The 12808-nt window shown below is 37.9% G+C and overlaps 2 protein-coding genes across 2 annotated transcripts in view; one reads left to right on the plus strand and one right to left on the minus strand.

The window, feature by feature from the left end:
• Positions 1 to 1393, plus strand: part of AFF2 (AF4/FMR2 family member 2) — a 575765-nt gene extending 574372 nt beyond the window's left edge. The window contains exon 21 of the mRNA XM_036270092.1: positions 1043 to 1393. Within this exon, the coding sequence (XP_036125985.1) occupies positions 1043 to 1164 (122 nt within the window). The 3' untranslated portion in view covers positions 1165 to 1393. The remainder of the gene's footprint in view (positions 1 to 1042) is intronic.
• A 232-nt stretch (positions 1394 to 1625) lies between these two features.
• The window catches only part of IDS (iduronate 2-sulfatase), a 290420-nt gene continuing 279237 nt past the window's right edge, over positions 1626 to 12808 (minus strand). Inside the window, exon 10 of the mRNA XM_036271020.1 lies at positions 1626 to 2171. Coding sequence (XP_036126913.1) covers positions 2152 to 2171 — 20 coding nt within the window. The 3' untranslated portion in view covers positions 1626 to 2151. The remainder of the gene's footprint in view (positions 2172 to 12808) is intronic.

The raw sequence follows: 12808 nt of genomic DNA on the forward strand, positions 1-12808 counted from the left end.
CTAGTTTCCAGACATCATATAGTCTTTCAAACACATCCCACCCTCACCCCCACCCCAAAGCAGAAATTCTAATACTCCAGTTACATCAGTTAGTAGGTGGCCTCAGTGTTTCCCTTTCTCCAAGTTAGCTAGAGGAGAATCAGCTGGGAATTCTTACCATCCATGTCCTGGGGGACAAATTACTGATACTTGAAGGTCGTTTCCCTTCCCTGAAGGAATTGGCAATAAGTGTTACCAAATCAGATGCATCCTAGATGTTTATTTGGCCTCAGATGTTGATGGCTATAATTGCTGTCCAAGTTCACTGGCTATGTCTATATCATGCCAAGAAAATTTGGTTAACTCCAATTTATTTAGACAAAAGAAAAAGAGAATATTTTCAACTCAATACCACATAGAATGACAACCAGCTTGATATCATTATAGGCCATGGCTCTCTACCATTTTGTGTATAAGGATTCTTTTCTAAATATAAATGTATAATACATGGAAATATAAATTTAATACATAATATAAAATATATTTAAGTAAATTTTATTTTATATACATCATTTATATGTATATTTTAAATGTATGCATAACATTATATATTTATTATATAAACATAAATATATAAATATATTTTATATATATAGCATATACATATTGTGACATGTGTGTCACAAACACACACATACCTCCACAGGATTGTTATATACTTTTAGAATCTCTGTTGGAGAAAATATATAGTGATTTTAACAAACTTAATACAAATTAGCAGATTTAAATGAATTCATATTTTATTAATCACAATAACACAAACTTTATTTATGCTACAGAGATTTTGGACCTAACTAAAGATTAAAATAATAGTGCTTCATATACATATGAAGTTTTAGTCCCCTAGTAGGTACTGTCTAAATTTTAATTAAATTCATGAATAATGAATAACTTTTCCAATGTCCACATGATTGTGTTATTGTATGAATTCAGCTTAAGTAATATGGTGTATATTTTCATGATGTCATTTAAAGGCCTGACCAAGATTTGCTCTGATTTTCAGAATTCTTTGGTGATCTGGACACATTGATGGGGCCTCTGACTCAGCACAGCAGCATGACCAATCTTGTCCGCTACGTTCGCCAGGGACTGTGTTGGCTGCGCATTGATGCCCATTTATTGTAGTGGATGTTCCCCCATCTCCAGCATTACCATCCATCATTCTACTTCTACCAGAGTACCAGTGGTTACTGATGGAACTCCACTCATTTGGGAAAGTTCTCTTTATGTTTGTTTTTGTGCTTCTCTTGATATCTATGAAAAACAAAAAATCATTGTAAGTGGACACTACAACTTGAGAACAATGTATGCTTTATTACTTAGTCATTTTTTAGTATTTTGTATGCATTTCTTAGATCCCACCACCCTTTGTGTTGAATGGAATGACACAGTCCCTACAGTATTATTTTAAGTCCACACAACCCAAAACAAAGAATGGAAAATACTTGTGATAATAATAGGTACCGGAGAAATGAAACTATGTGTATATATATATATATATATATATATATATATATATATATATGAACTTAGACACAAAGGACCTGGCAAGTGTTCAAATTTTCAGCAACAGCCATTCCCCAAACTGTATTTTTATGTCCAGAATTATTTCAGAATCCATTGTTAAATACTTGTGGTATCCACAGACTCAATCTTCAGGTGAGAAATTTCATTGTCAAAATCCAATAGTTAGATGTAGCAATATCATTAAATCAAGAGTGTTAAGAAAACAACTGAGTATACCAATGCCACTCTTAAAATGATACTGTGGCACACAACCAGAAACAGTTTTTGTTAGCATCCCCTTCCCTAATTCCCCGTTTTTAAAATTTTAATAATGAGGAGTGGCAACATTTACTTTGAAAACTTTAAGGCATCAGCTGGCATAAATATTGTTAAACTCCATGATTTTAAATGTAAATCTTCACCTGGGATTCTCTTTATGTAAAGCTCTTCTCTGGAGGGACAGTTTAGTGGGCACATGCCTCAGTAGCCAAAATGCTTCACTCCAGTTTCAGAGATGAGAGAGAGGAGGCCTGGAAAATGTCCAAGGAATTCATACCTCTGCTTCTTTTGCAGCTGGTAGGTGGGTCCATAACTGGCAGGATTATTTTATTGCATTTTGCTCAAACCTATGGAAACAAAAGTCAAGTTATTACTATCTAGAAGTAATAATATACAGTTTGCTTTCTAGTGGCTTTAAAATATAGACCTTCTCCAATTATTATCCCCAGTTTCTATTTTACAGCATTTCTTATTTTATTTATTTCTATTCTATTTATTTTCCTTTTTGGGGGCTCATTAGATCTTGACTGAAATACAATCACTGATTTTATTCAAGTCTCTATAAATATGAATCATTTACATTTAAATTCCAAAGATAAGTCCAAACTTTCAAAGTAGTAGAGCTAGCCTTTTGCTTCAACCTAGGTTATTTGGAAAAAAATCCTGAAGACTATGAACAGTTCACCTAATATGGACATTTCCAGATCATTTGCAATTATCCCCCACCCCTATGACCCTGTACATTTATTTTATGGTCCTAAACATTACAATGTAAATATCATCTTTGATATTCTATCTCACCAGAAGAATCCCCTGCATGTACTAGACACTAGCCATACTATAGTTATTTGTACTTACATGCTGGTATATAATTCTTCATAGCCTTTTATTTGCTGAGTTATTGAATTCTGTTCACTGAGTTATGACAAGTTAAATAATAGATATATGCACATGAAAGATGCAAACTTGTATGATTTTTGAACTAAGTCATGCAAGATTGTGATTGAAATAGCAAAAGATCATCCTGTACTCATTGTCAAGGTTAGATATCACCACAGTTGCAAAAGAGCCAGACTTGAGCTCTGCTCTGGTCATCTTTGAGCTTAAGGTCCTCTGTTTCATAATAAGGTTGTGGCAGTTTACTCCAATGGCTGAGGCTACATTGTTAAAAGAAGTGTTGGGAGTGTTCCAGCAGCTGAACCCAGCAATTTTTAAGCTCCCCGTGTGGTTGGGCTTTACGTTCACACTCTCAGCAACAACACTCACACATGCAGACACACACATACAATAACTGAAACTGAAGATATTTATTTCTGAGTCTCTTAAATGAAGAAAATAATAATATGAAAGATTCCAAACATCCAATGTGGGTATCACATATAAAAGTTAAGCTGATGGCTTTGCATTGACTCAAGTTCTCTGTTATAATGGCTTACCAAGTAGAGTGCCTATTACTATATGGGGTGAGATAAAGTAGGTTTATAGTTTTTCAAATGGAAAATAATACAATAATTCATAATTAATAATACAGTGATATTCTGTTTCTATACTCACAACTTCAACCCTACTTTTGCCCACTAGCTTGACTTACAATTTCAATCTAGACCACATTTCTAGACCATCATGAATTTAGGAGAAGATTCTTCTAGAAATTAAACTTCCAGAAATTAAGTATTAGACTGCTAGGGGTAGTTTCCCAGGGAAATAAGCATATTGCCTCATGAATGTAAGATTTGCAACTCTGGTTTCACCGAGTTGTTACATCTACTCTACATATGATGGGAAGGTAGCAGAGAATCCTGTTGCCTGATGTCACTTCTGGTAGCTAAATGTAGTGTGTACCAAGTCAGCAGCACAATGATCACATCTTACAGTCAAGCTCAGGATCACCACCAGATTATTTAGTATACCCATTTTTAAAGCAGCTTAGAAACCAATTAAATATGGAGGATGAATTGCCTTCCTGTCCCTGAAGATGATATATCTTTCAGTTTTATGACTAAGAATCATTGTTATTTTCTAGGCACTCTATTTATCACATTGTAAATGGTGATGTGTGTTGTAGGGGTGCAGCTATTTGAGGGATTGAGATAGTTTGTCAAGTAAATCTCTTCAATGTACCAGTTTGTGGGAGGGATGCAAGGCATATGGGTGGCAGTGGGAGATCCTGCCTTGAGACCTTGATGGAGGCTTGGTGAGACATATCTCAATAAGCACATGGAGGTAGGGTAATGGACAGAACAAAGAGCAGCTCCACCTGAGCAAGAACACAGAAGAATCTCATCCATGCAAAGTGACCTAGGTAGGGCCACCACTATAGCTCCATTTGTCACCCAAGCTCCAACCAGAGAGAATTTGAAAAGTTTGTGTTATGATATTGGCCTGGCTTTGTATGTTTAATTGATTGGATTTTTTAGTAGTTTTGTCATATTACTGTCTGAGTTTTATAGGTAGAATTAATTTGAAAAGGGTATACTAGTGTGGTCCTCAGGGTAGAATTTAGCCATAAAGCATGTTGTTAGCCAGCCTGTAGACTCTTAATTGTTTAATAAACACATTGGGAAAATACTAGTAGTTTTATATTTGGATGGCATAATTGGAAAAGCAGATTAGCTGCTGTTCATTTTCAAAAGACTTGAGGTTGGGATGACTTTTTTTCATATAATTACATAAAAAGATTCAAACTTCCTTTCAATAACCAAGTTGCTAAATTAGAAACCATTTGCTAAAATATGTTTTGTTGACTTTTCAATTAGATAGACTTTTATTTGGACATTATATCATTAAATACATTGAATTGGGTTTACTTTGGAAAGATACTTGTTCTGTCATATCTTTCCCAAAGGTTTCTAATTCAGATTATGTTTTATTTAAATTTACATCCCAGAGGTTGAAGTTAGAGTTAGAAGTTGGAAAGCATTTTTGAAGGAAAAAATCAATTTAACTGTGAGGGTGAAACCCTCACATACTTCTCAACAGACATGATAAAATTCACCTGCATGAGTCCGCAGGTAGGAGAACCAAACTGGATCACTGGGTAGGAATACTCAGTAATGAATAAAACTTGCTTGGAGAAGCATTACCATACCCACTGAGACAATGTGTGGTGAGATGATATAGCTACACAATATCGAATTAATGGGTTGATTCAGTGCCCCTAAATTCAATTATGTGGGGGAAAATATTGAGCCAGTTGTCACTGCTATATTATGCAACTGGCAGACTAAATTATTCCTTATACTCCTCCTCTTGTTTCTTCTTCTTCTTCTTCTTCTTCTTCTTCTTCTTCTTCTTCATCATCCTCTTCCTCTTCCTCTGCTTCTATATCATTGTTGTTGTTTCTCATTTCCAACCACACAAACCTTGTTCTCATAATTAAACTATGATTTGTTTATCTTCAGTGTTAGCAAACTCCAACAATAGAAATGGCATCTGTGTATTGATAATCAGCATTTACTGATGCTAACCAGATAGGCTGGTCTCAGACCTTAATCCTACCATCTTATATTTTCTAGGAAAGAAAAAGTATTGATTCCCTTTCCATTCTCTTCCTCACAAATCTAGAAGTCCTCTTCACCAAGAGCATCAAATTTTCCTCTGTAATCCACTGACTAAAATAAAATTGCATTGTAGGGAGGGTAGAGGGGACCAGGGGGGTGGAGGGTAGGGAAGCCCTTCCAGGTCAGGCTGAAGTTCTCACCCCTTTCTGCTTCTGACATGAGACATTAATGAATAATTTATCAGGCTCACATTGGGTTAGGGGACACTGAAATGCTTTTTTGATCCATTATCAATCATCATTCTTCTAAGAGATCAGAGCTTTGCTGTTTCATCAACTGTGCAGTGTAGACTATCATGTTTAATAAAATTTATTCAAAATTCCAAAGTCTTTTGCCAGTGACTTCAATTTTTTTTTCTTTTCGCTCTTTGATTTGTACCAAACTTTGAGGAGGGAAGGGGGAAGCAAAGAAAGCCTGTCTAATACCAAGGCTCTGGCAAGATGTCCTTCATGGGATTTTGGCTTTCCCTTCCTGAAAAGCCTTATTTTAGAGTTCTAGGAGGTCATGACTATATTACTATATAAATACAGTTTTTGATATGAAAACATCTTTCCTCTTGGAAGCTTTTATCATAATATTATGGTTCAATCACATGGATTCCACTGGCTTTTGTGAGGGAAGAGGTTCTGTTCAAATCCAACTGAATTTCTAAGAGAACTTTTAGATCAAGACATATGGGAGGGAAGATGAAGGCCACCTTAGCTGCAATGAATGAGCTGAATTGAGCCCTCAGGATTGGAGTGAACTTGCCCTGAGCTGAAATTCAAGTCCCTGAGGTCAATTTCTTGGCCTGGGTTCTTTCTACATCTGTAGACAAGCAGAACCACCAGAAACAGCCTGGGCTGCTTTCTGAGAAGAACACTTCCCAAGGCCTTGCCCCCAGCGGAAGACCCTTTTCCACACTGATGGTACTCAAGGTGGCCTTTAAAATGTGATCATTCATAAACCGCCCCCGTTGTGCTACCATAATCCAATTGGTCTTTTGAACTGCTTTATTGAGTGGTGCAAATTGCCAATATCCATACCCATTACAGATTCACCAACTGTCACAAGCATGCTCATCTCTTCAGAATTTCAGTAAGCTCAGATGTTCTGCATAGACCAAGGTAATTGTTCTAACATTAACCAATGTATAAAATTGTATCTAGTTCTTTATAACTTTTTTCATGTGCTTCATATGCATAAACCTGTATCTGCCTATGTTGCTCTGCATTTCAAATGTGTGGCACACAAGCATTTCGTTGATGCTTTGTTCTCAGTATAGTAACTCTGCATAAATATTTTAATGTAATTTTGTTGTTTTCCAATATGATGTCCCTATAAAAATGATATTGCCTGAACCGGTGCATTGGTTTTTCTCATAGAAGCATTAACTATACTGTCAATGCATTGAATTATTTAAAAATAAAAATTTTATGTAAATCTCATTTTAGACATGTAGATTATTCTGCTTACAGACTTTCTGTCCATAACTATCTTGTTACCATCCCTTAGCTCAACAGCTTTAAAACTGAAAACCATAAAGAAAATAACTCATACAAAGCCAATTAATTTTATAATAGAGACCTTTGGACTGTCATTCAAAGCCCACTTAAGAGAAAAATCCTCAAATGTTTAGTTAACTGGATTCTTATTACACAGGTCAAAAATATCTTATAAAGTATAAATTAATATCTATAGTAGTTGAAAAGTAAAAAACAGACGAAATAATAAATCTAAACTGACAACAAAAGCACAGCCAACTGTGACCATTTACTGCAGGGGCATGCAGCCACTGGCCTGAGAGGGCAGCCTAAGCAATAATTTTAGATCACAATAATGATTTAAATTCATCAAGAAAAGGTTGGGTTTTCGTAAGTATATCCTTTATACCAAGGCAGAAGAGCATGTCACATATCTATGAACAATTTCCTTCAAAATGTTAAACACTTTCCAGGCAGTAAAATAGGAGGTTGCAGGTATCTAGAATATTAATTTATATGGAATGTAGTCTCTGGCCATGTGAAGTGAGAATTCGCAATGCTAACACATTATACAGCATAGAACACTTGTAGGTGAACACAACATTAACAATCAACTTAGCTGAATTTCCTGTTAACAAATGAACTACATTCAGCTTGGCCAGATATTTTGACACTGCATGATCGTAGTCTAAGCGTGAACACTAATGTTGATAAATCTGGTTGAAACTGAAGGTTGTAACACTATCACTAAGAATTTCAAATCCGTTCCAAAATGTTAAGCCTACTATATCTATAAATGTGAACATTTTTCATATGAGATAATGAACAAATATTTGATCTGAGTAAATCAAGCTTAATAGATTATAAATTTGTTCTCAAGCAACCAAATTGTTTTCTACTACTCTCAAAAACCAGGTGCCATAAATTATGATCATGCCTAGGTAAAAGCATTAATGTGTGCAGATAGGAACTGGGGAAAAATATGCACAACATTTTTAAAAATTAGAGTGATGCTAATTGATCAGCATATGCAGCACTGTGTGCCAGCACTGTTCTACCAGTTTTTCATCTATTTATTTATGTACTTAAATGTGAATAGCCTTATCTGGCTGGTGTGGCTCAGTGGTTGAGTGTTGACCCATGCACCAAGAGGTCACTGGTTCGATTCCGGGTCAGGACACATGCCCAGGTTGTGAGCCAAATCCCCAGCGGGGGGGGGGGGGCATGCAGGAAGCTGCCAACTGATGTTCTCTCTCATCAATGTTTCCATCTCCCTCTCCCTTCCCTTTCCTCTCTCTCTAAAATCAATAAAGAGAAAAATTTTAATGTGTATGACCCAATAAGATAGGTGCTATTATATCCCTGTTCTATATGTGATAAAACAAGGGCACAGAGAGGTGAAGCAGCTTGCCTAAGGTCACACAGCCAGGGTTTTTACAGTGTGGCCCAAGAGTTCTTGATGTTAACCACTTCCTTCTACTGTCTCTCACTATCATATATAATGCTATTTTGGCTATAGCATCATATCATTTTAGAAACAAAAGTAAAAAAGGGACCTCAACCCTCAGGAAGCAATATCATCTTGGTGCTTCCAGAAGACTCTAAAGGAAAGGCATTGTTCTAGCCTTCCAGAAACACCTCTTCCCATGAAGACAGAGAGCAGGGCCCAAGTGGGTTCATCAGTTGAGGAAAGATTTGGGGAGGTGGGGCCCCTTGTGCTCAGAAGCAGCAAGTGGAAGAGACTGCACCATCTCCTCAGCCCAGCCAGAAACTCTGGCTGGGGTGATGGCCATGTCTTAGATTGCAGAGCTTTAAATAAGTTCACTAGGAAGGCAGGCCCTAAGTGGCTTAAATCCTTGACTCTGACACATGGATACTAGTTCATAAGAGAAGTAGAGCACGCCAGAGGAGTGAGGGCTCCGAGCTTTGAGGCAGGATTTTAGAGCAGATTCTTGCTGCCTGACTTAAAGGAAACAATCTTTCTGTGCCCTAATTGCTTTCTCTATAAAATGGAGTTGATAATACCAGCTTTTCCCTTATTTCCCAGAGGTGAGCAAGATGTTATAAAACCCTGTGTTTCTCATCTTAGACCCCCCCTTGGCAACTCTGAGGAATGTGTTGCCAAAATAATTACTCCAGACACATTGCCATTATCAAGGCCAATAGTCTTCATATTATAAGAGCAACTGAAAGGTTGCAGTGCTTGCAGGTGTTATGACACAAGTGGGTAGGCAGTGGCAGAGTGTATCACATGGAGGCCTGGGAGAGCACTGAGCCTCAAGTTCTAGACAGAGAACATATTTAACTTTGTGAGTTTCTGCAGGAGACACATTTGGGGCTTGGGTGTGCTCTATTGTCCTCATCCTTCTTCTTCTTCTTTTTTTAGAAAATAAAATTAAATTGTAAAACCTGTAGCTGTGATATTTGTTAAGGGGGATTTTGCCATAAGTTTCAGTATAGCAATTTGAAATTGATATGCATTTTTAGGGTAACCTTTGCAAGTATGATTTTTTATGTGCTGCTAGCTGGGGGTTTATTGAGTCTGACAGTCACAAGACCTAGTGTGTTAGCTCAGGAGTTGAGTGGAAGCCTAGAAATGACCTTCAAGCCTTGTATTTTTAGCCCTATGACTTTCCATCCTGGCAAAACACCAGAGGAACTTTCAAAAATGCAAATACCAGGCCTCATTCCCAGAGATTCTGATTTCATAGGTCTGTGTCTGTGTCTGGCTCTCAGGCTTTTAAAGCATCATTATTGATTCTAATGTGAAACTAGGAGGAAGAATCAACCCTACATGTTTATTAAAGAAAGTGCTACCAGTTACTCTTCATCCTGTTCACCTTCTTGGGGGTAGTTGGAGAAAGACTTTAGGAGTAAACAGGGAACAGGAGATAATGATGCTTCTGCTGCTCTAGAGAAAGCATCCCACAGAAATCCAAGCTCCGAGTATTCTTCTCCAGAGGAGGGATTTCCTTTCAGCCTTTTTTTTTTTTTTTTTTTTTCTCTCCAGGAATTTCTGTTAGCTCAAACCACAATTCACTTGAACTTATTGTCATTTCCAAAATAAGACATACCCTGGAGCAGGCTAGAGATGTGAGGGAAAACTCAAGAGAAGGGTTCCACCTCTCTGGAAACATCTTCAGTAGGGCTGGACCTGGGCAGAGAATGATGGTGGAGATCTGAGTTTCAGCCAGATTTTCAATACAGGGAGCAATCAGAAATCTTTCCTCCCAGAGGTTCATTTGGAAAGATTCTCTGCAAGTCACAGTTGAGCTGAAACATTTTTGGAATAAAAAAACTCCAGACTAAACTTAGGGGAAAGTTTCCTGAGGGTCTCCCAGTGTTACATAAATGATAAATAATTGCCTCTGTGTATTAGCCCCTGTGCTAGTTATTTCTTCACAGTAGAGCAGGACGGGCTAGCTTAAAATCCCACTTGCAAAAAGCCTCAAAACTTTACACATTCGTTTTAAATAGAACTCAAATAATTAGATTTTTACCCATTTAGAGTCTGACTGCTTTGCATATTCCACAAAACTTTGCGCAACATCAGGTGGCTGTATATAAAGTAAACACTAGGGCTATAAGGACCTTAAAGCACTGTTGTCCTTCAGAATTGTCTGGCCCAGTGACTCTTCATCATGCTGCTGATTGCCACCTTGTACTGATATTTTTCTTTAGTCAGCTTTCAAATCCCTCAAACTCACTACACTCAGTCAGCAAAAATGATACAAAAGGATTAAATGTCAGGAAGTGGTGGTAGGCTCCATTTAGGGTCCCCTCATGGCAGCCCCTGAGCCCCAAAGGCACTCTTTAAACCAGCCAAATATTGGCCTTGACTCACTGAACAAGTCTTGCTATAGCCACCAAACACATCCTAAGCAAAGTCCTCACTGTGAAAGAGCTCGTCTACCAGCTCCCTGTTGGCACTTAAACCTAGTTCTTATCCTAATGGCTACCTCCCCATCCCTCACACTTCATCAGTTGGTTAGGTGGTCTGTGCCTTAGCTCTAGAATTAGGGCCCAGCTCATCTCCCACCCTCTAGACACAGAGCACCTCAAACTTGACTGAGATTAATGTCTTACCAATTTCTGGAGCCCACCGTAGAAATTCCGATCTAGTTGGTTTGGGGACAACCCACCCACTCCTTCACCCCTAAGCCTCCAGGTGTGTAGTTTCTAAAGCTCTATGGGTGATTCTAATCTGTATCCAGGCTTAAGAATCATTTTATTTAAGCCAAAGCTTCTCCAGCTGGGGCTGTACCTCATAATTCACCCCACCCCCACCCTCATCCTGGCCCTGTGTCTGGCATTAATGGGCAAGATCCTTGTGTATGGATGAATTTCTGGGCCCATAGCCTGTCTTTAGCAGGACATCTAAAGTCATTCAAAAGCAGCAGAGATTTGAACTTGGGAGCTTATATAAATCCCATAGCATGCTCCTTAGAACACTGAATATTCTTAAAATCCATATGAAATCTGTTACCAACAGAATAGTCATCATCTACAAAATTAACCCAACTTTGAAGTGTGAGTTGTACCCCTGTATGAGTTAAGACATGCCTTAGAGCAGCCATTTTCAATCTTTTTTATCTCATGGCACACATTAATTATTAAATTCAGCGGCACACCAAAAATTATACTTTTTGCCTATCTGACAAAAAATAAGTATAACTTTGATTCATTCACACCGGAAGACTATTTTTTGTGTTGGCTGTCGTCATTTCTTTTGTTTGACCATCTAAGGGCAAAGAGGTCACTGCACCTGTCTAAATAGTCATGTTTTAAAAATTCTTGGAGCATACCAGTTGAAAATCTCTGCCTTAGAGTATAACCTTCAGTTGGGGGCAAAGAGAAGGCATAGGTTTCCATCTGAGCTCTGCATGAACTCCCTTGTGACTGACCTTTTTCTGAACCTCAATGCCCTATGAGTACAGTGAGAATGACAACAGTTTTGCCTTATGCCCAGTGGAAATATGGATTAAGGCATGGCATGCAATCCCTGACTTGGAGACTAATACAGGATCTAGGCTGGTTCTTCTTCTTAAGAATGGAAGAGACTTAAAAAGTACTTTCTTCTCTTACACATCTTCCTCCAAAATCTCAGGCATAACCCAAAGAACCTTCTGAAAGTAGACACTTGCTTTTTCACTCTAAAATTTCTAAATGTAAGCTCCACGAAGACATTCTTTGCTTATTCAAGCCTCAGAAAACTTCCAGCTTATTGCCTTTAGCTGGATACCCTCAGAGGCATTTTTAAATTGAAATGCACTATGAGCTTAAGTCTGAAAATATCTCTCAAATCCGGCCCTCTCACCTCATAACTTTGGCCACTGCTCCAGTTAAAGTTGTCATTGTTATCATGTGGACAACTTCATCAATTTCCCAACTTGTCTCCTTGTATCCCTCAGGTTGTTGGCAGAACTTATTTTCTTGAAGCTATAGAACTCATATTACCTTGCTTCATCAAGGCCAGCAGAAGAGGGATTCTGTCTTCTACGCCCATTTTTAAAGGACTCATCTGATTAGGTCAGGCCTACCCTAGATAATCTACATTTGTATTAACTCAATTTAAACTGATTAGAAGACTTAATTGTTTCTGTAAAATCCTGGCACCTATTCCATTTAATGTACCCTAACTGCACAAGTGACATTCATTCTATTAATCGTTACTGCCCACACTCAAGGGAGCTTGCACAGAGCGTGTACACTGGGGCTGGAAATCTTGGGGGCCATCTTAGAATTTTGCTTACAACATGCCTCTTAGACACCAGAAGAACTCACCTCCTGCCTAGCAGATGTTTCCCCTCCCCATGTTTCCTGAAGCAGTGGACCTAGAACTTGTACTGTGGACCTGACACCAACATAGTTCTTTTCTCCATGCATTAGTTTCTCAAAGCATAAAATTATTCAAGCAATCCTTATTTCTGTGCTGCTTAGGGAAGCATAATCAATTAATTA

The sequence above is a fragment of the Molossus molossus genome, unplaced genomic scaffold (assembly GCF_014108415.1).
Source record: "Molossus molossus isolate mMolMol1 unplaced genomic scaffold, mMolMol1.p scaffold_m16_p_2, whole genome shotgun sequence".
Taxonomy (NCBI): Eukaryota; Metazoa; Chordata; class Mammalia; order Chiroptera; family Molossidae; genus Molossus; species Molossus molossus.